We start from the raw sequence: 13840 nt of genomic DNA on the forward strand, positions 1-13840 counted from the left end.
TTACAAGGGTTCTAATGGGGTTCCACAAAAATGCTACTTCTACTAATGTCCAAATGATTCTAATATGATTCCACTAAAGTTTTGCTGGTTTTGAGTTCTTCTCATGTTACATAGGTTCTAATGGGGTTCCACAAAACTACTTGTACTAACACTGTTCTGCTGTCAAAATGGTTCTAATGCCATTTCAAAGGAGTCTGGCTAGTTCTAAGGAGCTCTCCTCCATTTAGGTGTGTTCTAACTGGGTTCAACAAAATTACAATATATTTTGACAAAGTTCTACTGATGTCAAAAATGGTTCTAATGTCATTCCACTGAAATCCTGCTGGCTCTAAATGAGTACATTAAATTTATGTGGGTTCTAATGGAGTTCCACAAAAATATTAGTTCTGACAAAGTTCTACTGATGTCAAAATGGTTCTAATTCCATTACACTTGAGTCTTGCTGGTTCTGAGTTCTACCCATGTTACGTGAGTACTGATGGGGTTCCACAAAAATACTTGTTTTAACTAAGTTCTACTCATGACAAAATGGTTCTAATGCTATTCCACTGGGGTCTTACTGGTTTTAATGGTTTCTACTCATGTGAGTTTCATAAAAATACTAGTTCTACCCAAGTTCTACTTGTGTTGAAATGGTTCTACTGCCTATCCACTGGAGTTGTGTTGGTTCTAATAAATACACTTAAGATATACGGGTTCAAATTTGGTTCCACAAAAATACTTGATCTACCAAATCAAAATGGATCTAACTGGGTTCTACAGGAGTTGTGCTGGTTCTTATAGGCTTCTACTGAGTTCGTACTGGTACTAGAGGGTTCATTCAGGTTTTAAAGGGATTCTATGTTTGTAATGGTTCTAATGGATTTCAGGTGAAGTCATACTGGGTATAATGGGTTCTACTGGAGCCTGTACCAACTGTAATGGATTCGCTGGTTCTAATTAGGTCCTACTGGGTTTTTATTGGTTCTAATACAGTTCTATTGTGATCACTTTGGTTCATACCGGTATTATTGTTCCACTAAGCCACAGTAGACCGATCAAGGTTCTGCTGAAGGTTTTCACCTGTTCTAGTTACATCAGATCATTGTTGTGTTCTAGTGAGCATTTTCACTCGCTGGTCATCTGAACCTGACTCATCAATGCAGACAGAACATAGAACCTGACTGACACCCGTTCCCGAGGAAGGCCCTGCGGGTGGAAGCGTTCTGTGATTGGTGGAAGCAGAGAGGAGGCGGGAGGCGTCAGAACTGCCACAGGCTTTTATTGCAAAGTGGCTTCCTGTGATCTCAGAAACAACGTTCCACTTTAAGGCTCCAGATGTCGTCGTGTTCTTGTAGTTGTTGTTGTTGTGGGGTCGTCTCTCACTGCTGGGGTCAAATCTGCTTCCTGTAGTGTTTCTTTACAAAATAAAAGTGTACTCTAACTAAGTGGTGTGACGGTTACATTCAAACTGAAAGTAAGGCGACGACCAAACAGCTAGAATGAGACTGAGGTAAACAAATGAAGCTGTAGTGTGTCAACACAAAGTGCTGCGTCATAACCTTCTTCTTCTTCTTCTCTTCTGAATGCATAGTCTAACCATGAGTGTGCCTGGTGGGAACATACTGGAGAAGAAACAACACTTTACAATAATAAATAAAGTCATATGTAAAAAGCATCATGACCCGTGTGCTGCAGGAGGCGGAGCTTCGCGGCGCGCAGCTCGCCTCTGACACGTGTGGCTGCTTCCTTCACATCGACTTTTTGGCAAAACTCTGGCTGTGAGCGAGAGACAACCATCCTGGGGTTTGGTAGTGTGTCATTTCTGTTTTTTTTTTCTGCCAGGTGAACAGAAGTCATGTGGCAACAAACTGGGAGGGGTTTGCATATCATTACGTTAATGAGATCTCCTTCATGTTGGAAAAAAGCAAAAAGAACAAAAAGAAAACAAAGAGGCCTAAAGACGCTAACTCCTTCAGGACATGAGACAGACAGAGCAAGCTGCTGAGTGAAGCGGCGGTGTTCAGGTGGGGTCAGGTGCTTCGGTCCGGATGGCACGGCGGTTGGCTTGGCTCCGCTCGGCTCGCTGCCGTTACATCACAGCGGCTTGCCCTCCAGAGACACCACCACGTTCCCGCCAAGCTTCTCGGCCAGCGTGGTGCGGTCCTCGATGTCGTCCAGCCCGTTCACCTGCCACTCGTGTTTGATACCTGAGGAGAAGAAACCTGAGGTCAATGAGGGGTTGATGAGGCCAGACACACACACACAGACAGAATGAGCTGGAGACAGAACCCGACAGATGTTCCAGGTGTGTCAGACATCTGCCGCCATGAATAGATTTTCTATTTATAGAGCTGGACGGTTCATTGAGTGCACTGCTGGAATATATAAACTGTTATTTATAGCACCACACTGTCAAAGTGCAGAGTGCACTCAGGGCAGAGACGGAGCAGCAGAACATGAGGTGCATTGAAAGTTACACTGAACAGTTGATTCTGCTGGTCTAAAAGTTTGCACTGACTCACAGCAGCTGCTCCTCTCATCCATCGATCTGATCTACTGATCAATAGATCAGTTGTACACCCCACGAGTCACAAACTGCTGCTGAGGATTAAAAAGTCATGGACAGCTCAGCCTGCGCTGCGTTTATGGATCCACAAAGCTTTCTGCGTTTAGAAATAGGACACAGAATGACACAAATTGACGCACAGGTATTCGGGCAGAGAGAGCAGCAGGAGGGTGGCACACAGAGACAGTCCTTCAGCGCTGCATCTAATGGCAGCAACAGCTGATCAGTTGTTGCACCCTCCGCTTCAGTCACATCTCATTCTGTGGGAAACACCTGATCTCATAATATTAATCTTCAAACACGAGACTGAATCACAACTATTTTTGCAATCTTCACTTTCCCCTGAAATGTCATCGCAAAAAAACTGCCTAAAACATTAGAATTTGCACCGCAGGCTGCAACAATTTAAAAAAAACAGAAAATCCTGGAGGGACCGATCTGTTACTTATTCAGCCTCTCTCTCAAAATCAGTGCCAACTGAATTTTGAGAGATGTTCGAACACTGCCTGGACAGAGACGGACAGAGATGGTCCTTGTCATCTACACAACTCTTTCTGTTGCTGTCGTAGCAGAGCAAAAAACTGCAGGCACGTCTTCACACTCCACCGTGACGGTTTAGCATGCAGACATGAACCATTACAGCCCTGATATTGAATGATCTGTAATCTAAAATCATTAGTGGCATGACGACCTCTGACCCCAGCAGGTCACATGATGACTCACCTGTAAACTTCTTTTTGATGGCATCTTTAGAGCTGGCGTAAATCATCTTACTCTTCAGCGGAGCGCCCTCTGGAGCCCTGAAACATACAACAGGAAGTGACTGCTTCACATGTGTCTGCATCATAGACTTTATGTAAAGATGGACGACATGACAGATCTCTCAGAGTGTAGTCAAAACACTTCCATCTCCCCCAGTAGTCATAAACCCAAAAATCTTTTCCCAAAGATGGTTTCTGTCATTTCAAGTAGTTCTTACCACTGATGTTTGTTCAGGTGTTAATTGTGATACGTTTGGTTTTAGTTAGTTCATTGATGGATCACTGTGAAGCAGAATTCACAGTGTTGGATTATTCATCCAATAACAGGGAACGACAGCTGGGCTGAGACTGTGGTGAGACAGGTTAGTTAGGTGTTGACGCGTTCTGAACCACAAGTGTGTGTGTGTGGCACTTTGTGCAGCAGCCTTGGCCAACAGTGTGGGAATGTGTGTTGATGGGTGACTGTGAAAAATACTGTTAAAGCATCTTGAGTGGTCAGAAGACTTGACATGTGCAATACAAGTGCAAGTCCAAGGTGTGACAGCTTTGTGTGCCTGTCATTGTGCTCATGGTCAGTGGTGCTGCTTGTGATCAGTCAAATGGGTGTATGGGTGGGAACGTGACCCTCTACAAAGTCTGCTCTTGTCACAGCGAGGCTGCTAACTACTGTGCATATCTAGAGCCAGGGTTTTGTCTCGTCTGGGCTACTGCAGAAACATTGTGGTGCAACATGGCATTCTCAATCGAAAAGGACCTGCTCCTTACGTAGATATAAAATGCTCATTCTACGGTAACGAATAAACCAAAGATTCTTATTTTCAGGTGATTATACACCAGCAAAAACATGCTTATTATGTCATATTCCATTTCTGCCAATATATCCCCCTGAATCTTACACACTGGACCTTTAAGATGCTGATAGTGTAAGAGCCTAAACTGTGCCACTGTCTGTGGCTTTGGTGAAATTCATATTTAATACAACTGTTGTCATTACAGGCGGGCTATTACTGCATGACCTAATAACACAACAGGCTGGATATGAACATGGCTGTTCAGACCGTAGTAGCAGACACAGCTCTCCTTACAGACTGCACGCCATGTTTCCTCTGCTTTACATTTCCCTGCAGTAGACTAACTTACAGACAGTGGTGGAAACTGACTAAGGACATTTGCTACAGTGCTATGCGTAAGTACCATTTTATGGTACTTATACATGACCTGAGTACTGTATTTCCATTTTATGCTATTTGTACTTATACTCAACTACATCTCAGAGGGAAATATTGTACTTTTTACTCCATTACCAGGGTTTTCCCTGAGTTTTTTCATGACCAAGGTGGCAAAGGCCTGTGGCGGGGGGCATCTTGACAGCTGTACTTGTAGATACGGTCCCCCCCTCTATTAAATATGAAAGGAGGCCCCCACATGCTTGAGCTTTACACTGCTGACTTGTATAATCAGAACAGACAGGTCCTGTGATCTTCAGCCTTCTATGATTATATTAATCCTTTACAGCAGGCACATCCTGACAGCTGAGAATATTACTGTCAGGTATTGTCCCCCCTCTATGAAATATGAAAGGAGGCTGAAAATCACAGGACATGTCTGTTCTGATGATACAAGTCAGCGGTCCTGAAATGTGTGTTTCTCTTTTATATTACACATTCTACATCTTGGAGGCGACGTCTTTCCACATACGGGCTTCCTTCGCCTTTCAAACGGGGCAGAGCTCTGTGGAAAACAGTAGGAGAGACACAGCCCGAGGGGGAACCGGGATCTGACACACCGGAGGGAGAAGCAGGTCCGTGGAGCTGGACGAAAAAACAAGCGCGTTGCACCGAATGCGCGCTGCTACGGTGTCGCTTTGGGTTGTGAGTGCGCATGACACGCGTCTACATTGAAAGTAATGGGTTTGTGCGCGCAAAAGACGCTACATCTGAACGCCCCCCATGCATGCACACACACACACACACACACACACACACTCGCTTTAACCAAGGCGGCGGCCAAAATCATCCAGGCGGCCCACTTTTGTCTTAGATAGGCAGGGAAAACCCTGATTACATTAACTTCACAGCTATATTTAGTTGCTTTAGATCAATATTTTGTCCTGAAAACATCTGATAATATTTACATACAGTAGTATTGTAATAGTTGAGACTACCCAGAGTAGAGCTTCACATTGACACCTTCAAAGTGCTGCTTACACATACACATGTATACTTTCAATAAATTAGTATCAATAAATAAATGGGGACAAATAGATTTTACTGCCAATTTGTGCACTTTTACTTTGGTAAGATTGTGAATGCAGGACTTTTATTTGTAAGGGAGTGTTTTTACTTTGTTGTAATACCACTGTTACTTAAAGGGGATAACAACCTAAATTAAGAATTCAACTATGGTATTTCCATGGCCTTGGAAAGTTGTATCAATATTTGCGAACATGAGCTACTCCCTCTTGAAGCCAGAAACCAGACATGGAAGTCTGAAACTTGTGATGTCATAGGGTATAAAGTCTGGAGCTGCTCCACAGACGATGAATGGGAGCCTGATTTTGTTTTTTAATACCCATATGGGCTTTATTCTATTGTAGTATTGGGAGGGAGTTGTTCATGTTTGCTAATATTTTTGGACTGTGTCAGATCATAGGAATAACATGTATGAAGTCTGACAATGGGCGTGGTGCGGGTATTAGTCTATACACATCAGATAATCAGCAGTTTCTCTGTTAAATATGAAACCAAAATATATCACTGTGCAATTTCTCAACTCTTATACTGACAGAGTTTTCAGCCAGCTTATATACAACAGCAGCATAAGTGAAATTTCTGAAATTCCACCACTGGGTGAGAGGGTTAACTTCAAATATTGATCCAGATCAATGAAGCCTTACATGGCTTGGTACCCAAGTACAATATCTCCCACCTCTTGAATGTATGTATTAATTCAACATACAATGAACACAACTGTTCATATTTCTTATGTTACTCTGATTCCATTGTTGTTTTATTCAACTTATGTATATGTAAGTGTATTGTAGTTACATTTTCACACTTAAGTCTCAGCACAGTGACGATATATATTCTATTTTAATATTTTAATTTTCATATCTCAAATACTAGCGTTAGACACAGTAGCATAATGCACATTTTATTTTTATTCTGATGCACGTTTCATTTCATTTCAATGAAGTATTTCTAATTTCTGATTCTGACATCTCTGAGCTCGTCTGCCCCCTTTCCAACCCAAGATCTCTCAGACCAGTTGCTCCTGGGAGTCCTGTGATCGAGACTAAGGGGGAAGGGCCATCATGCTTTCGCAGTAGCTGCCCCAGAGCTTTGAATCAGTTTGAATTAAGTGCTCCCCCTCTGTAGACACGTTAAAATCTAAGCTGAAGGCCCATGTGTTTTCTAGAGCCTTTGATTGTCCTTTAAGTTTTTGTTTTACCTTTTATATCTTATTTTCAGATCTTAATATTCGCTGCTGTATTTTCTTTCTTACTCGTTTATTTGTGCATGTTATCAGGTTTGTAAATGTAATAAATTTGATTTGATTGGATTAGTGAACAGAGGTTAAACGCAGAGGATGTGGCGTGCTGTACCAGAAGATGAAGACCAGGTCCTCCTTCTTGGACTCCTTGGTCTCGTAGGTGGCGTCATACAGCCCGTATCTGCAGTCGTTGAGGGGGAGGAGCTTCACGAAGCAGGCGTAGGGGTCGTCAACTGTCTCGCCGATGTCGCCCACCAGGATCTGCTTCCCCTCCTCGACGATGATCTTGCTTCTGTCGTCGCTCAGACAGAACAGCACCGCCTTCTTCCTCTTCTTCACCTCGTCCTGGGTCGAACTCTTCCTCACCTTCATGTCATTGAACACTCTGATGACCTCATCGTTCACTGTCACACCTGACGCCTGCGGACAACACATGGGATTGGTTCAAATGAGACATCAGAAACCTACAAAGTACATTTACTACAGTACTTAGGTGCTTATTCAAAGTACTTGTACTTTACTTTAAAGATTCAGGATATTCATAAAAAATATAATTAATAATATATAATTATTACTTTAATTATTATTGTATTATTGTGAATAAAACCACCCAGCGGTATATTAAGTCATTAAAATGCTGCAATATTTAAGTGATGAACACATGAATGCATCAGTAATATCATATATTATGCTGCATAATGAATACTTTTACTTTTGGTACTTTTAAGTATATTTAGTATTTCTATGCCAGCTTTAAATCAAATGACTTTTCAATGGATTTCACTGTTGCAGATACATTTCCAGTGCTGGAATAAAAATCGGTGTAAACTGTGGGGCTGTTTGTGGTCAGTCAGTGTGCAGTGGATCTCGGGGGACGTTCTAGTCTCCAGATTTAGCTACAGAGTGAGCACTCCTTGCTTTCAGGCTGCTGTCTGGTTTAGGCAGCTGCTGACCCAGACCCAGGGTGAGTCTGAGGGCTTTGCCCAGTCAGGCTTTGAGAAAACATAATATCTGCTTTCTGCTTGGACGCAGTAAATCTGCAGCTCACAGCAACTTAATACGATACAGTCTCTGGGTTTTGTTTATCTAGTGTCAGCAAAAAAAATTCAATCTGTTGTGAGCCTAATTAGCCTGAATTAGCTCATAGGGCTAATTTGGCTGGTTTATTTTATCACATGAACGTCACTGTCGCCCTAAACGTCCCGCTGAACTGACTTGAAACACTCTACGGGGAAAAAAGAAACAAATATTCAAATATTCATGTTGAGCAGCCAAATCTGATCCGACTGACATTAGTCTGATTCAGGAGCAGCCGTAGTGAAGTGATCATAAACTCACTTTGAGGTGTCTGACCTCACAAACACATGTGACACAGTGATGTGTGAGTTTTACAGAATGTCCCTTTAGGCTGCAGCTTTAGATCAGCTGACTCATGATAACATCTGATCAGCTGATCAGTCTGCACCACTCTGATCATTGTTATCAGCGTCAGATAATCGTGTAAGTCTTTACATTTAAGTACTTGTATCTTTGTTTTATACTGATAGAATCAATCAGCTGATCAATATCAGTACATATCAAAGGAGAGGCGTCCTGCAGAGGGTGCTGACAGCTCCACTGACCCACTAACGTGCTCACTGCTTTTCACTGTTTCACAAACTAAACCATTGATTAACTTACTAATTAAATCAATCAGCAGAAAGGAGCCTCTGTGAGTGACATCACTGATGAGGTCACACTCATCTGATAATTGAAACAACCTTTGAATCAATAATCATTATGAGATTCAGTGAGTACTCTCATACAGGAAACACTTTAATAATCAATACCCACTGATTTCATTATTGATCGATCCTTTAGGCTATTAAACAGTAGAATTTATTAAGTGATGCATTCAAGTGACTTTTAATTAAACCAACAGTGAAAATATTTCCTTTACTGTCATATTAAATAATTAACTTAAAAAGGCACTGATTTTATTAAACATATAAAACAAATTTATTATTAGAGCTGAAACTATCACAGGCAGGTCTCAGACACGTTTCAGAATAATCTTTAACTAAATTTAAGATTAATCTTTATTTTGTTGAATCACCTGAGAAATTAAAGGTAAGTAGTAAATTTATTTGTTCATGAGCAGCAGAGCTTTTAAGTTGTCTGTATGAACATGCTTATTAGAGTGAGTTTGGTTTATCTTCATGTTGTCAACAGGTAAGTGAAGGCAGAGAGTAAAAATATGTTCAGAGGAATGTTTAACGATTTAAATGTGGACTTTCACTCAGAAAAGTTTGACTCATGTAAAAATAAATGAGTAAATAAGATAAATACATATAAGATAATAATAAATAAATAATTACATAAATTAAAGACAGAGAAATTACATAAAATGTTCTTGGAAATTAAAACCGCACAAATTTAAATTTGAATTCTTTACTGACTTTAAGGCCTGAGATTTATTACACTGAATATGAGAGATTTCAAGACTTGATACAGAGCTGCAGAAAACATGTCATAAATCAATTTAATGATTAATCGATCACAGAAAATTGGTTAGGATTTAATCAGATCATTGATTCATGAGCAGCTCTTCCTGGTTTAATTCATAATAAATTCAATATAATCTTCACCACTTTCACACATGAAACCGATCAACAACCAGCCAACTGATCAATAATGAAAATAATAACACATTATGTTGGTTAATATAAAGGCTGCCATGTTTCAATATGTTAATCAATTATTAATAATAAACATGTATCAACTCTGTTTCCAGTAACTAAACTACACACTGGTTGTTCTCTGCTGGTTGAACTGGTAACAGACACTGGTTAGCTGCTGGTACTGGTTAGTGTTACTGGTCAGTCAGTGTAACTGGTGGTCAGCCTGCAGGCCTTCAGACAGACAGACAGACAGACTGCAGAGTCATTGCTGGCTGGCTGTGTGTCCGTCTGTCTAACTGACTGCGCGAACTAACCCGGACTAAACCCAGCCTCCTGAACCCGGTCCTTCAGCTGAACCGGTTTAGTCTGCTTCGTGGGGTCCAGCCAGTCCGGTTCAGCCCGGGTTGGTGAGTCTGTCCCAGCTGGGTGCGGGCCGGTCAGCCCAGTGGGACCACAGCGGGAATAAGATGGCCGCCCCGGGCCACACGGCCTGGGGGCAGGCCCGGCCCGGCCCGGCCCGGAACACAGACCGTTACACGAATAAAACCAGAAAACTCTCCGTTAACGTCACCAGATTAAAGCCCGTTACTAAGAGACGTTTCTGTGTGACGTAAAGACCGAATAACCGTCGGAATAGCGGGCAGAGCAGCTAACTAACGGGAGCGGCAGCCATGCTAGCTAACATCACGCTATAGCCGCGGAGCCACATAACGGTCCACCGGAGACCTGCCGCAACCGCAATGGACGCCGACAGGCGGCTCTAAACCACACGAGACCCGCGGGGAGGGTGTTTGTAAGGTCCTTACCATGTTGTCCCGGGGTTTGTCCGCGTTGCTTCGCCGTCAGATCGGGGTTTCTCCGGGGTGAAAGGTAGCGGGGAATGTGGCCGTCCGACCGGAGGAGGAGGAGGAGGAGGGGGGAGGGAGGAGGGGGAGAAGGAGAGAGGAGGGGCCACACAGGGATCAGACCTGCGACACTCACAGCACAGAGACCGCTTCACATCCGCTGTCAGCGAAATAAATTCACTCTATATGTACCTGCTGTACTACTGCTACATGTACTACCACTACTGCTACTGTTACTGCAACTATCACACCCACTACTGTTACTGCTACCAGCAAGAAGTAACGTTACTGAGATCCTTTAGGTGACTCAAATAAAAGTAGAAATACCATGTTCTAAAAACACTCCATTATAAGTAAGAGTCCTAAATTCAAAATGGTATCTAAGTAAAAGCACATAAGTATTATCAGCTAAATGTCCAAATAAACAACTCTTAATGCAGAGTGGCTCCTTTAAAGGGTTATTTTATCATAATATATTTACGTATTTCAGTTCATCAATGTATGATATAAATGTCTTTAATTTTTATAAAATAAAAGTCCTCTGCTTTGTGTTTTTATTATATAAATTTTGAGGGGGACGTCCAGTCCTCTGTTTTCTTGGGATCATTTTCACCTCCATATTTGGCTTTGCAAGTAATGCATACTGTCTCAGCAGTCCAAATGTGTACCCACCATCTTCTTGAGATTTCCATTTATTTATTTATTTGTTTGTTTGTTTTTGGGCCAGCTATGTTTTTCTATTTTACTTTATTTTTTTATTCATTTATTCATTTTGGCTGGCTATGTTTTTTTTATTTTACTTTATTATTTATTTATTTATCTATTTATTTATTTTGGCCAGCTATGTTTTTTTATTTTACTTTATTGTTTATTTATTTTGGCTAGCTGTGTTTTTTTAATTCTACTTTATTATTTATTTATTTATTTTTTATTCATTTATTTATTTATTTTGGCTGGCTGTGGGTTTTTTTATTCTACGTTATTTTATTTCTTGTTTTATTTATCTATTTGTTTATTTTGGTTGGGTATGATTTTTATTTTACTTTATTATTTATTTATTAATCTATCCATTTATTTATTTTGGCTGGCTATGTTGGTTTGTTTGTTTGTTTTACAATTTATGACAGACACATATAAAGAAAACTCAACTCCCCCGTTTGAATGACTTGTACAGTTGTCCCAGATTGTCAGTAACACACTGTGCTACTTTAACAATACACTGTTGGCAACTGAGACAGTGTCCGAATCACTTTTTAAAAAATAAATAAATGAAAAGATTAATGAGATTTTTTTGACGTTTTTTGGAAAACTGACTCACCATTACATCCCATAACAAATATATGATTACAAACTATCATTTAAAAACATTGTTTAACCTTAACGATATTTAACCAAGAACATCTGTCTGACATGTTCTTGTCACATACATCCACAGTTGCACGGTCTGTTATAACACTAGTGTGGTGACCATAGAGAGCATGCAGACAGTCTTTCAATCATATGTGATTGGAGATTCTCCATATAGTTAATAAAAGGTTGTCATCATTTATAGAAAATGTGTTACTCCTTTGGGAGATCTGACTTCCACCTCACTGCAATACATATTTTGGCAACAGCCAATAGGATTTCTGTGAGCCTGATGGGATAGCTATGACTGATATTAGAATTTAAGAGGTTGCCCAAAAGGTATACCTCGGGATCCACTGGGAAAGTGTCTCCATGGATTGTGGATAAAGCATCGCAGCTCCTCTGCCAAAAGCCTTGTAGTTAACACCACTGACAGAAGAGGTGAGGGAAGTCTGATGAAGAAAGCTGAACTGAATTAATCTGTACCTTGAGTTTAGAGTACAAGTAACATACATAGGTATCTCCACAGTGCAGGATCAATCTCTAAATCATCTGATCTTGTTTTGTTAAACCCTGGGCTGCATCTCCCCATGAAATGTGCTTTATAAATTAATGTAGTATTATTATATGATGATGATGATGTGTGTGTGTGTCAGAGCAGACCATCAGACAGCAGCTGGTTATAAAAGTCCATTTATTTTTTACATGAGAACAACAAACAGCATCAGGAAGCGCCTATCAGTCATAAATAAAGAAAACTCACAACTAAATAAATATGCAGCGGCTCCAGTGTAGTGTACAGCTGCACACACACACGCACACACTCATACAACCACACGCTCACACACGCACTCTGACTGAGCTGCAGCAGTCACACTAACACCACAGAAGAAGGAGTCAAACAAAAACAGCCTAAAGCGGGAAAACATTGCAGTAGTCAAAAATACAAAAACTACAAATCCACAGAGGCCCCAGGCTCAGGCTTTTAAAGGGACAGTTCCATATTTTTTACTCTCTACATCATCTCATGCCTTGTGCTCCAGTCTCAATGCTAAGCTAAGCTAAGCTATAAGCTAAGCTAAGCTAAGGTCATCCTGAGGCATGAGTGACAGATGAGGAGGTTGTGAACCGTCCCTTTAAGGCTCATTAACAGCTGGAGATGATTTTCTTTCGGTGAACGCATCACGTGCACATATTTTAATTTTAGGTTTGATATTTAGCCTGAAACCGTGTTGCCATGGTGATGCTCTGTGTCAGTAAAAACCAGCTGCACTGTTAGAAAATATCTTTTTATTCAAATCAAATTTTTTTTTGTCCCTGAGCGAAAAACAAACAGCCTGATGGGAGTTTTTTTTTTTTTTAAATTGTCAGTGCAAAGCTGAACTCTGTTTAGTGGTTTTTACTTTTCTAACTGAGTGGACTCTACTGTCCCTGTCTCTATTGTCTCTACTGTCCTACAGCACCACAGGAATGTCTGCTACATGTCCGTCTGTCCACAAACACAAACAGGAAGTTAATGCCCTGAATGTCAGCAGGTCGCAGGAAACACACTCCACAACTTTTCTACAGTTTCATGAACTCACAGTGAAACTTTAACACAGGGTTTGGTTTTTAAAGGATGAAGCGCCAGGTCATGTGATCATGTGATGATGTCATCAGGTGAAAGGAAATAAGGGTCCATCTCAGGTGAGCTCAGATTCCAGACTGTAACTTTATTTGGTCTGACAGACCAGGTGAGCTCAGAGTCTACGAAGGTGTTTTAATTTTGGACTTCATGACCTTTGAACTCTGCAGTCATGTCGCTGATGCAACGTTTTGATTGTCAGCTGGTTCTGACCGACAGGTGACGGGGGTCAAAGGTCATGAAGGAGCATCGGGAGGGAACATGCCTCGTCCCTGGACCAATCAGCAGTGGACGGCGGTGAGGTCAGAGGGGTGCGTTTGGTTCAGTGTCGGGAGCGTTTGGCGGGCGGGGCCGGGCTGCGCTCTGATAGACCGAGCTTGCTGAGCTCTGATTGGAAGAACTGCTGCAGGCGATGTCCCGCCTTCGCCTCGTTAGTGTGACGAGGATTATACTGAAGACAGTTGGAGAACATCAGGTCCACGTCAGCGATGAACTCAGCTGCAAAGGGACAGAGAGAGAGAGACAGAGAGAGAGAGACAGAGAGACTTTATCATTTCTTCCTT

At 41.4% G+C, this 13840-nt stretch overlaps 2 protein-coding genes across 2 annotated transcripts in view; both read right to left on the reverse strand.

Moving 5' to 3' along the window:
• Positions 1-1241: 1241 nt before the first annotated feature.
• cfl2 (cofilin 2 (muscle)) lies at positions 1242-10426 on the reverse strand. The gene is made up of 4 exons (XM_049595398.1): positions 10268-10426; positions 6914-7221; positions 3272-3348; positions 1242-2189 (listed from the first exon to the last, which is right to left on the reverse strand). Exons 1-4 carry the CDS (start codon positions 10268-10270, stop codon positions 2077-2079), a joined length of 501 nt encoding a protein of 166 aa, XP_049451355.1. The 5' UTR covers positions 10271-10426; the 3' UTR covers positions 1242-2076.
• A 1904-nt stretch (positions 10427-12330) lies between these two features.
• Positions 12331-13840, reverse strand: part of baz1a (bromodomain adjacent to zinc finger domain, 1A) — a 20556-nt gene continuing 19046 nt past the window's right edge. The window contains exon 30 of the mRNA XM_049595399.1: positions 12331-13775. Within this exon, the coding sequence (XP_049451356.1) occupies positions 13600-13775 (176 nt within the window). The 3' untranslated portion in view covers positions 12331-13599. The remainder of the gene's footprint in view (positions 13776-13840) is intronic.

The sequence above is a fragment of the Epinephelus fuscoguttatus genome, linkage group LG14, assembly GCF_011397635.1.
Source record: "Epinephelus fuscoguttatus linkage group LG14, E.fuscoguttatus.final_Chr_v1".
NCBI lineage: Eukaryota > Metazoa > Chordata > Actinopteri > Perciformes > Serranidae > Epinephelus > Epinephelus fuscoguttatus.

Bases quoted from the DNA above. Each gene is read 5' to 3' on its own strand.
- cfl2 (XM_049595398.1), bottom strand. The intron at 3,349-6,913 runs GTACAGCACGCC...TGTATGTTTCAG, and splicing joins GACCTGGTCTTCATCTTCTG to GGCTCCAGAGGGCGCTCCGC. The intron at 2,190-3,271 runs GTGAGTCATCAT...TCTTCTCCTCAG, and splicing joins CATCAAAAAGAAGTTTACAG to GTATCAAACACGAGTGGCAG.